At 42.8% G+C, this 16,964-nt stretch overlaps 1 protein-coding gene across 4 annotated transcripts in view; it reads left to right on the top strand.

Moving 5' to 3' along the window:
- UBXN2A (UBX domain protein 2A) overlaps window positions 1–16,964 on the top strand; it is a 905,003-nt gene that overhangs the window by 434,677 nt on the left and 453,362 nt on the right. For all 4 annotated transcript variants that reach the window (XM_044062750.1, XM_044062749.1, XM_044062752.1 and 1 more), the window contains exon 6: window positions 15,857–15,994. In XM_044062750.1, coding sequence (XP_043918685.1) covers window positions 15,857–15,994 — 138 coding nt within the window. The remainder of the gene's footprint in view (window positions 1–15,856; window positions 15,995–16,964) is intronic.

The raw sequence follows: 16,964 nt of genomic DNA on the forward strand, positions 1-16,964 counted from the left end.
AGTGGTATTTTCACCTCTTTGCTCAGATTTTTCTAATGTATATGCAGCACATTATTTTTCTGAGACTTCCTTACCCTCCTTCCAGCAGCCAATCTGCTCTTTTGGACACTTGACCTGTTTGACTGTAGGTTGATAGGTGATTGCTAGGCTAATGGCACAAGAGCTTTTACCAGCCTAGCCAATAATACCCAGGATATGACCGTATTGTGTCTTACTACTCCATCCCATATATGCGAAATTATCAGGGTAGTGGGGTTTGGGATTTTGGAGCCCTGAATCATGTTACATATTGCCTCTGTTCAAAAGGGACATGAGCAGGACCCTGGGAGTGAATTTACAGTTCCCCATCCGTTTATCCAAATACTTTTTGAAGAGACTGAGACGGGCTTTTTTTTTTTGTTACAAAGATGGGAAGTTTATTCCGTGTAGCTTTTAGGATACAAATGTCTGTCTCCAGCAAGTTTTGTTAGTCACAAATCAGGTTCGTATCCATGGAGTGTGTAACCCTTATATAATTTTTCTTGTGAATATGTAACATTTTCATCAGGGCTTGCTATCAAAAGGTTTTAAATTTATTCCATACAAAAAGGGAGAACTTACTCAGTCCTTGTTAGACATTAAATTATTTTTAAGGAAAGTCAATTTAGAGTTAATATTGCCCTCTCATGCAGATGAAAATAGGCAGAGTTTGAGACGAAGAACCATATACAACCCTCCCCTTCATCCACAATTAAAAAATTTGGAAAAAATTATGGAAAATGAATTGAGTAGTATTTATAAGAAAGTTAGATTTAGGTCTAATTTGAGTATAAAAGAAAATGATTTACTTGAAATATTGAGAGCTAACAATAATATTAGAATTATGAAACCTGACAAAGGGGGAGGGGGTAGTAATTATGGATAATATTGAGTATGAAGGAAAAATGAATAATATTTTAAGGAATGAAGAGGGATATATTAATGTATCCATTAACAAAGTTAACATTGTGTACAACAAAATTGACATTTTTTTGAAAGATATGTTGTATGAAGGACTTTATGATCAAAAAGTATTTGGTTTTTTAAAAGTGGATAAACCCAGGATACCCACAATTTTTGGAATTCCCAAAACCCATAAAAACGAGGACGATCCCCCCTCCCCCCCCGAGACCTATTGTCTTGGCGGGGGGCTCTAAAACACATCCCCTTGCTAAATACGTAGATACCAAGCTGAAAGGTTTATGGACAAAGAAAGAATTTATTTTAAAAGATTCCTGGGACCTTCTTAGGGTTATTACTGATGAGATTTATTGTGATGATTTACTATTTATTGCTATAGATTTCATTGATTTATTTTCTAGTATTCCGCATACTAATGGGATGGAAATGTTTGAAGAAGTGGTGTTTCAGGATTACATTTTACCACACAATGACAAAATTGTATGTGTTGCACTCATGGATATGGTTCTTAAATATAATTTTTAAATTTCAATGGAGAATTTTATAAACAGATTCGGGGAGTTGCAATGGGAGTGGCATTTGCCCCCACATATGCCAACCTTGTTTTGGCTAAGTGGGAGGAACAAAATATTCTTAATTCCAAATATAGGACTTGCTGGAAGCTGTATCGGAGGTTTTTGGATGATATAGTTATTTTTTGGATAAGGGACAATGAAAAGTTGGAGGAATTCAAAATTTATTTGGGCAAAACCACAGATTTTTTGAAATTCGCTTTTAATGTTTCTAAGGAATGCCTACAATTTTTAGATGTGGAAGGTTTAAAACTAAAATATATAGAAAACCCATGTTTTGCAATTCCTTTTTACATTATGAGAGTGCACATCCACATTTTTGTAAAAAAAACATTGTGAAAGGTCAATTTGTAAGGGGAAGTCGTATGACCATTCTGATTTTTGGACTGAATGTAATTTATTAGCTAAAATGTTTTTGGAGAGGGGTTATCCCCAGGAATTTATTTATAAAATGAAAGAAGAAGTTAATGAGGGGAGAAAATCCAGATTTAAACCCATCTGTGGAAATAATACACAGGTTAATTTTAATATAGCCTCAGCAGTTGAATTTGAAAAACCACCCGATTATAGACAAGCCTTGGTGTTGGAATATAATGCTTTTAACAACAATATTACTAAAAAAATAGTTCAAAAGGAATGGATTCAATTTACAGAGTTGACTGATTTGGACAAAATAAATGGGCTTCCTTGTTAGATAGTAAGAATTCACACACTTTCAAAAATCTATTAGAGTATGGGGTTTCTGTGAAGCCCAATAGGACAAGAATAGGGACATACAAATGTGGGCATTGCCCACAATGTGTTAATATTATTAACACTGATATAATTTATTTTGAAAGTAGACATAGATGGATAGAAAGTGGAGATTATTTTAACTGTGAGACCAAGAGGATAGTCTATTTAGGGGTATGTTCAGAATGTAATTCTTTTTATGTTGGTAATTCAGAAAGGTTGTTAAAAAGAAGGATTTACGAACACAAATATGAGATTTCAACAAGAAAAGAATCTAATGCTCTGTACAAACATACCAACCTCTGCCCTAATGCTGAATTTTATTTTATGGTATTGGAACAAGTTAAAAAAGATGTAAGGGGTGGTTTATGGGAAGAGAGGCTAGAATATAGAGAACTATGGTGGCATGTTACCCTGGATGCAGGTACCCCCCCCCCCCCCGGGGCTTAATGATTATATTTCCATTGTGCCACTTTTAAAATTGAGATCAGTGAAAATATAAAAACTGGTTTGTAATAAATATTTTATCCAGCAGATGACAGGCTATGCTTATTTTTAACCAATCATATTTTAAGCTATTTAAGTTTTAGTAATAATAATAATTTATTTATATAATCATTTTATAATTTTATTTATTTATTTATTTTACATTTGTATAAGGTTTTATAACATTAACTCAAAGGTGTTTAGGTAAACCTATATTTGTATATTTTTAGATTATTTAATCTTGAATAAAATTTTGTTAACCTATAACACAGTATTCACCATGCATTTTAATGAATGAAAAGTTTAGGTGCTGTTTTCTTAAAGTAATTGTTTAATGGAGGATTGTATGTGATTGGTTGTTTTGTATTTAATGAGTATTTAAAAGTTTAATGATGGATTTACTGGTTATCTGATGAAGTCACTTTGTTGGGACGAAAATGCAGTTTGGTTAATGGCGTTCATGTTATGTGTTAATATTGAGTTGTCTGTGGAGTATTGAATAAAGCCTTTGACATCGCTTTGGACTGTTTCTTCTAAAGTTTTGGCACTTTACAGTGTATTTTTGGTTAGTTTTGGTGTGCCATTTCTTCTTTTTTCCTTGATCAGAAAATGCCTTGTAGGTCAGGCATAATAGGTCACCTCTCAAACAGTATAAGACTGAGTAAAGCGATAGGCCCTTACATGCCTTACTGTTTATAGTTTTTAAGTGTGAAACCTATGGGGCAGCTCCATTTGGTGTAAATACCTGGTTAGATACATGCAGAAGGGAGCATTGAACTCTAATATGGGCCTGATGAGGGCTAAGTACAGTGGCATTATGGCTTCCTTTTATCTTGATGCCATGCCTTTACTTAAAAGTTAAGCCACACAGAAGGATTTCCTCACTGCTGTAGCTACCTGGTGTGGGGTGCAAGACCTAGCCACTGAATTTCTGTCTTTCCTTGATGCATTAAGAGGTGTTTTATACCCAAACTCCCCTTTCCTTGTGGCCAGACAGCATACATGATACCAAGGCAGAACCTACAATTTTGGCTTCAGGTGTGTGCAACTACATTCTTAGTGAGGCTGTAACATGTGAATTGCTCAAGAACAGCATAGTTTGCCAAATGCAGGCTACGTCTCCTAAGCCATTCCTGTCCTTCTATAGGTGGCACTTAACCATGGTGGCTCAGTGGAACCCTAGTCTTCCTACAGGAATAGATATGGTGATTTCTGCTACTAGTTCTTCCAGCACTCCCATTCAGTGCGTCAGCCAGGGACACCTATGATGCAGTCATGACGTTATCGTTATGTGTTATAGAACATGCTGCAGATATCACATGTTCTTTATCATAAGTGATTATTAGATCTGATGTTGTCACCATTTGCCTTCACAATAGGGTCTCTTTTCCTACCCTGGATCTGGCTCGGCCACGTTCCACGGACTTTGATCGGACTCTTAAGCTCCTCCCTCATACTAGCAATACCCTGCATCCACCCAGGTGCCTCAGATTTTGTTTGCCACTCAGAGAGCTCAGACTCTGATTTCACTCTCTCAAGCTTTCAGTAGTTTTATTGGGGTTTTGTAATTGCCTTTGGCAGTTACCTTCCTCCCTCTCTTCCAGTGTGTGTGTGAGTTTGTCCATATGTGTTTGTATATTTTCTTGTCCCTTTTAAAAAACCTTTGCTTGGTTTTATTTTCTAAAGTTAGCTTTATAGTTAGAGTTATAGCTATTTTTATTGTAGTTACAGTTAAAGTTTAAGTTAGTGTAAAACTCCATTCTGGGCATTTAGGTGATCCATTATTTTTGGCCCGTTTTCTCTTATGGCTGACAAACTAATTCCAGGCTTTAAATGCTGAACTTCTTGTGGGCATAAGATCTCCAATCAGGATGCCCACAAGGAGTGCATGTATTGCCTGGGAGACAACCATCTTAATGCTGACCGTTCTGTCTGTTTGGCTTTCAACCCTTGGGCTTTGGCCAACAGATGGACCAAACTTATCTTAAGGGGCCTTATTCCTTCGTTTGAGGCTCAGACCCCTTCCCAGGCTTCTACCACCTCAACTTCTGTTAAGGAGGCCAAAAAGAGGCTCCTCCCTGCTTCCCCAAGGGACACTCCTGATTCCAAGAAGCCAAGAAAATCAGCAGACTCCTCTTCAGATCCTCCTAAGTCTGCTCCTTTCTCGGATCTTAAAGCTTCCTTGGATCCAGAGGAGATTATCAGTGTCTCTCTAACTCCATCGTCTGCTCCAACCTCGGACCCAGCTGTATCAGATCTGAGGGACTTGACAAAGTCACCGGCTCTGTCTAAGTCCAAGCACTTCCGGCTCCCCTTGTCAGTGTCTTCCAGGTCCTCAGGAATATTGTCTGAGGTGCATATGGACAGGATAGTGAGGAGGTTACTTATGGCTCAGATCCAGATGTGGGTAGTTCCCACTCTGTCCCCTGTTGGGTCCATGAGCTGCCCATTTCACTCTGTCCCCTGTTGGGTCCATGAGCTACCCATTTCACTCTCTCCCCTGTTGGGTCCTTGAGCTACCCATTTCACTCTGTCCCCTGTTGGGTCCATGAGCTACCCTTTTCACTCTGTCCCCTATTGGGTCCATGAGCTGCCCATTTCACTCTGTCCCCTGTTGGGTCCATGAGCTACCCATTTCACTCTGTCCCCTGTTGGGTCCATGAGCTACCCATTTCACTCTGTCCCCTGTTGGGTCCATGAACTACCCTTTTCACTCTGTCCCGTTTGGTCCATGAGCTACCCTTTTCACATTGTCCCCTAATGGGTCCATGAGCTACCCATTTCACTCCATCCAGACTCCTTCTCTAAACCGTCCTCTGGCTCCTGAGTTTAGAGATTCAGGACTGCCATATGGGTTGGACTCGTCGCTGTGGAAATTTCCTTCCTTGACGTTAAGTATGCTCTTGACTTGCCCATTTCTGGCCTTGTCTGAGCAGAGCGAGTCTCAGGGCTGGGTCTATATCACATAATCGAAGTCTTATAACTTTGAACACGTGATGTTCAAACCGTTATGCTCGAAGTTACAAAACTTCGACTATGGATAAAAAAAAAAACGAAAACAAAATAAACTGTTTTAAGCAGGGGTCAAGGCCCCCTGCACACCCTCCCCACATGGGGAGCTGCACTCCCCCACACCCCCCGCTACTTAAATATACCAACTGTGAGATCACACCCCATTGAACAAAATGGAAACCTCCGCTTATGGAGATTTCCATTCAGACGCTCAAACTTTTACATATTCGAACTTATGGTCTCGACCATATGAGGTTCAAACTTGTAAAAGTTCAACTACATGATAGGAACCCTCAGGGCCATGGTGTCTGTGCCGGGTCCAGGACACTGGGCTTGGCTCCATCCTTCTCTGAGCCGTCCCTTCCCTTGAGGGCTTCAGCACTCGATAGCTTGAGTCTGATCCCTTCTGGAGGCCTTGGATCCGGTGTAAGTCCTGTCCATCTCTCTCTACTAGCTTCAGCTCCTAGGGATTCGGAGAGGGGTTTGCCTGGTTTTCCGGCCTTTCAGGTTCTGGAGAGGGTTTTCTCCCAGTTTGGATATTCGAACGTACATGTTACTCATTCTGACCCTGTACCTCCATTGGATTTAGGCCTCTCTCTCTCTCATCTTGCCACGAGTCATCCCATCCCAAGCTGCCTCCATGACTTCTCTCCTCAAGAGGGATCCCCTTCTTCTGATACCTCCCCAGAATACCCAGCTGAGGATGTCCGTCCAAAAAGGACAGGTAAAAGGAGGCATGTGGGCTCCCTCTTGGAGTCCTTAACCATAAATACTGACTTCAATGAGGGGAAAGGATCCCCCTAATCCCCACCTGAGGATGTCTCTTCCGGATACATTTTGGAAATTCTGAAGCAGAAAGGTGAGTGGTCTGCCTAACCTTCTTCCTCTGAGGACTCACTTCTCTTTGAGGCGTTTGGGATGGGCCCATCTACATCCTGGGTGAACCCTACCTGGCAGATGCCCCAGTGGATTTCATATCTCGCCATGTGTGGCAGGAGCCAGACTACATCAAGCCTATACCCAAGCTGCCCAATAGGTTTCTAGTGCGCCCGATGGACAAGAAACACTGCAGTAAGCGTCCTGTGGTCAGTGCTGTCATGGTGATGGTGGCCACCAAGAAAGATCTGGCAGAGGAGACTGCTCATGTCCATTCACTGAATAAGGAGTCCAGAGGGCTGGACAGAATTGGGAAGAGTATTTACGTCTCAGCAACCTTTGCACTGAGGTCGTTAAGCTATCTGGCCCATTTTACATTGCTCCTCCCTCATACCCACGACACCCTGCATCCACCCAACGGTTTCAGATCGAGTTTGCCAAATCCAGGCATACCAAACTCAGGCATAAAAGACTGGATGAAGAGGCTCAGATACAGAGTAAACAGTCCTGAGCTCATTCAGGTTCCTCAAGAAGAAGGGCATGGGGGTGGTTGGGTGGGGAAGTGAGGATGAATGAAGGAAGACAACACAGATGCCAAGTTATGGTAAGACTTGTCTTTTTAATCTGATGTTGTCTCCTTCATTCACCCTAACAATAGGGTCAGAGTCCCCAGATACGAGAACCTTGGGTGGCCCTCATGGAAGGACATGCCGGGGCACCATTGAGCCAGAGGAAGCCCTGTTCCTGGAAATAACATCCAATTTGTAATGTGACACAAAGGTATGGTTATTAGACCATGTAGCTGCCTCACAAATGTCATCAATGGAAGTTCTGGCATAAAAGGCAGAGGACATAGTCACAGCCCTGGTAGAATGTTCCCTAGGGGGGCTTGGGTAACTGCAGCCTTCTGGAAGAATAAATGAAGGAAATGTAATCAGAGATCCATTTTTCTATGGTGACTTTCGATACTGCTTGACCAAGTCTATTAGGTTCATAGGTTCATACTAGGCTATCTGCCCAAGGGCATTTATAAGCCTAGCCCATAGTTATGTGGCTTTCGCCACCCCTTTAGTTTGAATAAAAACTATGCCTATCATTTTTCTGTGCCTCTGTCAAGCAGTGACACTGAAGTAATCCCTGGGGTATATCTGCGATCTCCCATCCATTGGTCAAGATTCCTCTTGAACAAGGCCAGCGAGGTGCTCTGCCTCACATGTACCGGGATTTTGTTCCACAGCATAGGGAGTCTCTGGGTGATGAATCTGTCCCTCCAGCACGTTCTATTTATAACCGTGTCAAGGTTTAAGTCTCCCGCCTTGTGGTTCTGAGGCATCTAGATTTTTTGAGGTGAAGCATATTCATCAAATCTGGGTTTGACATGGCCTTATATGTCAGGCACAGGTCACCTCTGAGCAAGCGGTATGAAACTGAATAAAGCTGGAGTTCTTTCAGTCGGGCAGCATAAGACATATTTTTGAGACCCTTTATCCTTTTGGTGAGGAACTTTTGGGGCCTTTCAAGCTGCATCAGGTGTCTGGTCAGATACATTCGAACGGGCATTGTACTCAATCATAGGTCTAATGAGTGATGAGTACAGGGGACGATGACCTCCCTTGATCTAGATGTGAATCCCTTCATGATCAGGTGGGCGATATAGAAGGTTTTCCTAACTACTTTAGCAACATGAGTGTCAAACGAAGACTACTGTCAACTTGGGTCCCCAGATCCCTGATGACTTTTTCTGTGCTCAGTGGATTGTCACCTATATGGTAGCTAGGGGTAACCTTGTTTTTCCCGAAGGGTATGACTATGCATTTTTGGCGTTTAACTTCAGGCCATGGCTCTGGCACCAGTTATCCGCTTCTGTGAGGCCCTTCTGGAGGATATCTGTGTCAGATGTGTTTTCGACTATGGCCCAGTTTGCAGTCATCTGCAAACTTTGTCAGCCATAACCCTCCTGTGTTTGCTTGTACTTCAGAAAAGTAGATGCCGAACAAGAGTGGACCCAGGACTGAGCCCTGTGGGACACCACTTGTGACAGGCTTTGAGTCTGACATGGCTCCAGCAACTCTGACCCTGTGGGTTCTGTCGCTTAGCCAGTTTGCAACCCATCTTGTGATGTATGGGTTTACATTCAAGCTGATGAGTTTTTCGATGATACCTGAGTGGGGTATTGTGTCGAAGGCCTTTGCCAGGTCGAGGTAGGCTGTATGGACTGCCTTTCCTCATCAATGGCCTTGGTGACTGTCTCAAAAAGTCAACCAAGTTTAAGAGGCAGGATCTGCCTTTGACAAAGCCAAACTGGGTTGGATCCAAAGTCTGCAAGTTCCCTATGTCTTTATTTATGAGTTCCATTATGATCCTCTCCATGGCTTTGCAGATAAGGCTTGTCAAGCTAATGGGGCGGTAATTTCCAGGGTCTGTGGAGGCACCGCCCTTATGAAGTGGGACCACAGTCGCCGCGCCACTCCTTGGGCACGTATCCTGAGGTGAGGCTAAGATTAAACAGCTGTCCTAACTGTGGGTTTAATTCCTCGTTGAGTTCATGAAGCACACAGCCGGGGACACCATCCGGTCCCATGGATGCTGTGTTTTTGCCTTAGTGAGGGCAGTTCTCACCTGGGCGTTGGAGATGTTTGGGGGCTACAATCCTCTGGAATAGATATCTCTCCTTTTGGGGGGGGGAGAAGTTTGCACTGAACCTGTCAGCCAGTATGTTAGCAATGTGTGTAGGTTCAGTAATTTTCACATCATTTTGAACTAATTCTGAGCATATCTGGGAGTTTCCTCCTAGGTTTCTAACATAGCTAAAGAAGGCCTTATGATTGTCTTTAGAGTCCTTGGCGATTTTTCTCTCAAAATTTGCCTTGGATGATTTTATGAGAGCTCTTAGTTTTTACTTATAATGATCAAAGGTGTCTTACCTTTCAAGGATTTTGCTCTATCTTGTAGTAGCTTCCTCCTTTTGTTGTAGAGCTTGTTTATGGCTGGGGTCCACCAGACTGGACGCTTGCCTTTGGTACAGAGAGTCTTAGTTTTGTTTGGGATTGCCTGATCCATGCAGTCCTGTAGGTGCTGGTAGAAGGCATTTGTAAGTGATTCAGCGGTTTGAGTAATGTTTACCACTGGCTCAGGGGCCTTAAAGGAGACCACACTAGTTTTTAGAAGTGTGAAATCGGCTTTTGAGAAGTTTTTCACTGTGGTCTTTTTGTTTCAGGTGGGGCGGGATGAGGACCTCCAGCGAGATTAGTTTATGATCTGATCTCACCAGTGAGGGGTATACTTCCGGTGTTGAACATTTTGATCCCATGTTCGTGATGATGAGATCAAGTATGTTTTCACCTCTTGTGGGGATGGTGACTAGTTGTTCCATGGCATTTGAGTTTATGAACTCCAGGAATCTTTGGGTTAGAGTGTTCGGGCTTGAGTAGTGTTCCCAGTCTATATTAGGGTAGTTGAAGTCACCTAGTATGATGGTGTTTGGAGATACATTTATCCCTCCAATGTTTGCAGGAAGGCCATGTGAGGTTCCTGAGTTTGAGAGGGTGGCCTGTAACATGCTACAAATTGCAGAGCAGTCTTGCCTATGGTTAATTGCACCTGGATGGTCTCAGATGCATCGTGCGTTGCCACCAACCTTGAGGTGTGGGTGTCCTTTATGAATATGGACACCCCCTCCTTTCTTGGTGTTGTCCGGATTTTGGGGCCGGAACGTATGATATGAGGTGAAACCTGTTAGTGCTGGGGTGCTCTCAGGAGCCTTGAACCAGGTTTCTGTCACAGCACAGACATCGATGTTCTCCATATTGAGAAGGGCCTCGAGTGCGTGCATCTTGAGATTGAGACTTCTGGCATTGAGCAGCATTACCCTTAGTTTTTTCCTTTTGGTGTTCTAGGGTGGTAGGTTTAGAATTTGAGCCTTGCCTAAAAAGGCACTATGGGGTGGCAAGAGCCTTTGCCAATATCCGGAAGCCCAGGGTGACAGGTGCAAGCCGCCCTCATGAAGCAGCGTGGCTTGTCCAGCATGTCATCCCAGGCAGACAGACATTGGATCCCTTTGAATGACACCAGAATTTAAGCCAATTATTAAAGCTGATCATCTTATCACTGTATTGTGGCATCATTCTAGGTGAAGGTAGGATACTGCTCAAGGTCAGGGTCATACCTGCCTGGGCTACATAATCAGAGAGCTCCTCGACGTCCCTTTTCATGTAGTCCAAGGAGGTACGTCTCAGGTCGTTGACACCAGCGTGGACAATGACTGAGTCGTACTTGTACCTGCTGTTGAGAGACCTGAGTGCTTGCGTTATGTGGCGGATTCTAGCGCCCGACAGGCAGCTTACTGTGACCTTCTCCTTACTCAGTCTGGTGAGCGGGACGTCAGTGTGTCTGACTATGGAATCACCAATGACAAGTGTGTCTGGCATTTTGTTTGGCCTTAAGGGCTGTGACTGTTTGACACTCTGACTGTGTGGTCTATGTGTTGCATGTGTTGGGTCAAAGAAAAGGCTAGAAAAAGCTGATCAGACTTTCTGTATTGCTTGGTCCTGCATAAATAGAAACTGACCTGTCTATGAACACCTAAAAGATGAAGAACATATTCTCCTTTGTTTTGAAAAATTGGGAAAGAACACGAAGTTGAATGGACTAATTGATATTACTTTCTGTGGCCACTATAGACATAAATGATGGATTAGTACACAAGGACACTATACTTATGGAATAAAATGTGAGGAGGTTTAGAAGATGAAGCTTGAAGCTCAGAAATCCTCTTGGCGGAAGTGACGGCCACCAAGAGAGCTGTTTTCCAGGATAGAAACTTCATGTTGCGAGTAGCTGTAGGTTCAAAGGGGCCCCGTGTCAATGCCTGCAGCACCAGTGTAAGGTCCCAAGGAGGAGAAGGATTCCTAATGAGGGGCCTCAATAAGAAACTGCCCTTCAAGAAGGACTTACATAATCTGAATGTGAACAAGGAATGTAATTGGATAGAAGTGTGAAAATTAGAAATTGCAGCTAACTGCAGCTTGATAGTGGAAAATCTAGCATCCTCATTGAAAAGGGTAAAGACAAACTAACACATCTCACACAGGTGCTGAAAATGGAACAGTGTCCCTGTTGGTAGCCCAAACAACGAATCTCTTCCATTTGCTATTGTAGACTTTCTTAGTGGAAGCCTTTTGTGATGCTAGAAGAATCTTTTGGACCAGGGACTGGCGCCTCGAATGTCTAATCAAGGTCAGAATTGGAGAAACCAAGCGGTCAGTTTCAGTGTGTGAAGATTTGGTGTCAGATCCCTGACTGGTGAGAAAGGAGGTCTTGAGAGGATTCCAGTATCCAGGGGGGATACTTCAGGAGAGACCATAGGAAGAGGAACCACACTTGGAGAGGCCAGAAGTGGGCAATGAGGATGACTGAACTCATCAATCTGTTTGCCTTCTGAAGAAATTTGGGGATGAGTGGGAGAAGAGGATAACCATACAGGAAACCCGGGGACCAGTCATGGACTACAGCATACCTCGGGGACTACCCCGGAAGTGGGATCAGAGAAAAAAGTTTGCTGCATTTGTTGTTGAGGGGAGAAGCAAAGTGGTTGCAACAAGGTTCCCCATCTGCTGAAGATCATGTTTGCTACTGACTGATTGAGGAACTACTCTTGTGGAATCAGAAGAGACCTGCGGAGTCTACCCGCCAGATTGTTGGCTTCCCCTGGAATGTGCATTGCAATTAGAAGGTCTAAAGAGATCTCCTACACCCTCATGGTCTCAGTGCATAGGGGGTAAGAACAGGTTCCTCCTTGCTTGTTTATGTATCATACAACAGACATGCTGTTGGAATGTACTGCAATAGTCTTAAGAGGGAGAACATCCTGAAAGGCTTGCAACATTAGAAAGACAGCTCTCATTTCTAGGACACTGATATGCAAGTTGGTCTTGGGAGTCGACAACATGCCTTGGACCGTCTTCCCATTGTAATGCTCCTCCACCAGAACTGGGAAGCATCCGTGGTCATGGTGGCTGTCGGAGGATCGCTGACAAAGGGTCTGCTGAGGATAACATTGTCGGAGTGAATTCACCAACTGACATGATGTTTGCAGATTGGAATCAATTTTATGCTAAAGGATAACGGCTGAGATAGACTGGACCATTGATTGGCTAGTGTCCACTGTAGAACCTGCATGAAGAACCTGGCCAGGGGAACTAATAGGATGGCTGCAGACATGAACCCCAGGACCTGTAAGATCAGCTGAGCGCAGGGGGCTTGAGTTGCTAATAAGTGCTGGACTTGATTTCTCAGAATGGTTGTACGGTGTAGAGGAAGATAAGCACTCTGATATCTGGTATTGAGTTGTGTACCTATAAACTCTAGGTTCTGAACTAGAGTAAGATTGGACTTGTCCATGTCTATGGTGATGCCCAAGAACTGAGCTAACTGAAGTAAGCAGTCTCCGGCTTGAATAGGAGCCAATCATCTACATATGGAAACACCTGGAATACCTTGAGCCTCAGGTGAGAAGCTACCACCGCCATGGATTTGGTGAACATCCAGGGGGCTGTGGTGAGCCCAAATGGCAGTTCTCTGAACTGGTAATAATTGGCGCCCAGCTGGAAGCACAGAAATCTCTTGGAGCTCCTGTCTATTTTTATGTGATAGTATGAGTCCTTGAGATCTACTGAGCACCTCCAGTCATCCTTATGCAACACCGGCAGAATAGACTGAACCGTAACCATTCAGAATCTCACTTTCTTCACATAGTCATTTAACTTGCTGAGATCCAGAGTGGGTCTTAGGTCCCCTGTCTTTTTCAGTACTAAAAAGAAACGGGAGTAGGTTCTGAATCCTTACGTTAGGTTGGGACCGCCTGGATGACGCTCTTTTTGCAGCAGTTGTTGAACTTCCTGTGCTTCCTGCTCCCACTGACCAGGTGGCACATCCAGGAGGCTTCTTGAATTTGGATGGAGGAGGAAAAAGGGAATATAACACCTCTAGATATATCACGCTTATCACCAAACAGTTTTGAGTCAATTGTGTCCAGGCTTCCGGGTGCAAAGCTAATCGCCCCCTGACTGACTCCAGAGATGGACAACCAGGTAGCACCTCAGGAGTGCTGGCAAGGCTTATCGGAAAGGGGTTCCCTGAAGCCCTGGTTCTGCAGAGCCCCTCTGCCTCTAGGGCAGTGTCTACCATTAAACCCTCCTTCTCTGCCTTTAGAGGAGAGTTCTCCGCACTGGTCCTGGAAAGGGCCTTGGGACTTGAGGGACCACATTTTCTTGTCCTCATGCTGTTTTCTGGAAAAGGATCTCCGGAGGGGGGGGGGGGGTGTTAGAAAACTTGATTCCAACAGCAAAAAGGATCTTTCCATCCTTTTCACTGCGGGTGAGGGTGTGTCTAACCAAAGGCCCAAAAAGGGAGGAGCCATTGTAGGGGGCACTGACAAACGACACCTTAAAGGGCTCCGCAAAATCACATGGTCTCATCCATGCATGACTCCTTGGCAAAGTCCTGAACTGGCTGCTCGCAAGATGCCCTCTGTGGTATGGAAGATTAACCTCATCGAAGAATTGGCAGTGGATGAAAGAGTGGCCAGCTTGGGAGAAACTTTCTTAAATTCCTCCACAGGCATGGACTCAGAGAGAAGCTGTCAGGTGAGGTCAGCTGAGAGTCTGATCCAAGTCTGTGGAAAGTGGCTGAGCCGGATCTGGGGTTGGATCTGAGACCCTGTCGTGAGGATGAATGAAGGAAGACAACACAGATGCCAAGTTATGGTAAGACATAACATTTTATTTTTTACTTTATTCCTTTGTCTGTCTGTTTTGTTTTCAGTATGTTTTTTGTAACTACAGTAAATTTTCCAGAGTGTATCCTTGTATAATTGCTGTGTTACTTTATCACTCCCATCTGTTTTACACAACCTGCTATTCCGAAGGCTGTTTTGAATAAGGCCATTAACTGTACAGTGTTTCAGCCATTCTTTGATTTGCTCTGCTGTCCAGTTTCTTCTTCACAGAAGAAGCAGGCCATTTTATTACCAGCACTCAAACCTGTTTTAAACTATCAGACATAGGGTTACCACCTGTCCCACTTTCCAAGGGACAGTCCCTCTTTGGGCAGTTGTGTCCTGACAAAAAATATTAAAAATGGCAAATGTCCTGAGATTGTAGGACATAATTATGTCCTATATTTTATGTAATAGTTGCATAAATCAGTTATTTTGTATCTAAAATACCTAAGTGTTATATATAACAGAAAAGAAACTAAAATGCTACAAGAAAAAGCTTTTATTTAGGAAAAAAAGTTAGGATCTATCCTTTGTACTGACAGTGGGTATGTGTCGGCCTGTAAAATGTGAGGTTTGTCCCGAAAATGTCCCACTTTGGCCATTTGAAAAGGTGGCAACCATAATCAGACATGACATATCATGGCTCATTTATTATGATACTTCCAGGTTTAAGTCGTAGCCTTCACATTGTTTTTGTGACGTTTACTGCACACTTCATGCTATGCCATCATCAGCTTGGCAAACGTTTGATAAGTAATTACAAAAACATATGCTGTAGTTTCCCATTTCTCATATCATATGATCAATTTTTTTTAAAACAATTATCTTTGCATAGGGTCTTTACATTTAAGTACTGCTGACAGTGTAGCCATTTACAGCTCTGAAATAATGTATTTAAGAATAAATCAGGAACACTGAATGAATGGCCCAAGTTTGAAAGACTGCTCTCTTTCTGTGAAGATGAAAAAGTAGTGCAGACAGCAGGTAATCACTCTAGCTGTCTGCAATGAGTGTATAAGCATGACTGACCTTGTTGATGGGAACTTGGGTCAGCTGCTAACCTACAGAAACACAGAAGATGGTGCACATCTTTTGCATTTCCAAGTATCAAATGAATTTCAGGCAAAGGAAAAATATTTTCAGGTCATGTCGTGGTTTATACCTACCTGGTCCATATAAAATTTGGTGACTTTCTGGCTTGGTGTTGGTCTCTACCTAAAAGGAGCTCTTCTTTCAGGGTGATGTCTTGATAATCTCAGATCCATCAGAAAATGAGAATAAGTGTACAGGATCACAATAAAGAACTTGGGGAGCAGATATATGGCAGTTCCCCTTAACAGCATAGAACACCAAAACATGCTCATAAGAGATGGACTGTAACACATTTTGATATTCCTGGTTCCTTCAGAAGTTTGGCTGAATTTAAATAAGTCTGTAATCTGAGGTTATTTTCTTTTTTTAGGAGGTTGCCTATTGAACATCAACAAGGACTCTCGCAAAAGGACATAGAAATTGTGCCAGAGATAAAGAAAAATGAGTCATATGTACCAACAAAACCAGCCTTTCATCCATTTTCAGGCCAAGGGTACAGACTGGGCAGGTAGTTTTATTTTATTTTGTAGCATTTTCTGGTGTTCCCAAGATTTTTGGGAATTTTGTAGCAGCTTCTTGACTGTTGCTTTCCAGATATTTATGCACAATACATCTGGGCTGCCACCATTTTTTTAAACACAGCTTTCTTTTTTTTCCTCTGTCATATGTATCCTAAATATGAAATTAAGTTTGCACCGCAGGTACTAAAATTATTGCATTGAAAGTATTTAGTTACTTAATATGGCAAGCATGCAACACTTTGGACACGTTTATCTTCTTTGGTGGCTCAGTTGTAAGGTTTTAAATTTGCTTGTGTTTGAGCTGGTACATTGATCCCCTTGTGCTGGCAAGAATATTGCAGTCTTAAGAATTAGTTTGTGCACTGTGGCTTGCAGGGTACCTGCTTGATTATAACCTTGATTTTTTAGCTGTGGAGCAAGTCAAGGACCTTTGGTCTTTGAGATGTGTGAAGGCTTTTACTCTCTCCTTTCCTGCTTTTCTGCTCAACACATAAACTTCCAGTCTGATATTTACATTTAGTCTCACCACTGCTTTATCTTGTGTATAGTGGGTATTTATTCCATAGTTTTGAATTGCATTGTGTCGCAAGGATTCCGGGTGTTTCCATATCTAGACTGGCTCCTTACCACCCTGACCAGGGATCAGTTGATATGGGCAATAGACTTGTTATGTGGGGATAACTATAATGTACAAGTCTTAACTGCAACCAACTCAGTTTGGAATTCATAGGAGCAATTTTCAACAGTCAATGATAGTTTGTACTCTTGTGGGAAGCAGTTAAGCTGTTAGGTCACAGGTTAGAAGAATAATCTGCATTACCAACATTTCAGTCCGCTTGGTCCTTCAGGCTCTAGGGTCAGTGTTAGCAGTGATAACCCTAGTACCTTTAGCCAGATTTTATATGAGGATTTTGCAATGAATGTTAGCAGCACAATGGTAAATACTTTACCAACCCA

This window comes from Protopterus annectens, chromosome 2.part1 (assembly GCF_019279795.1).
Source record: "Protopterus annectens isolate FY-2018-M chromosome 2.part1, PAN1.0, whole genome shotgun sequence".
Lineage (NCBI taxonomy): Eukaryota > Metazoa > Chordata > Ceratodontiformes > Protopteridae > Protopterus > Protopterus annectens.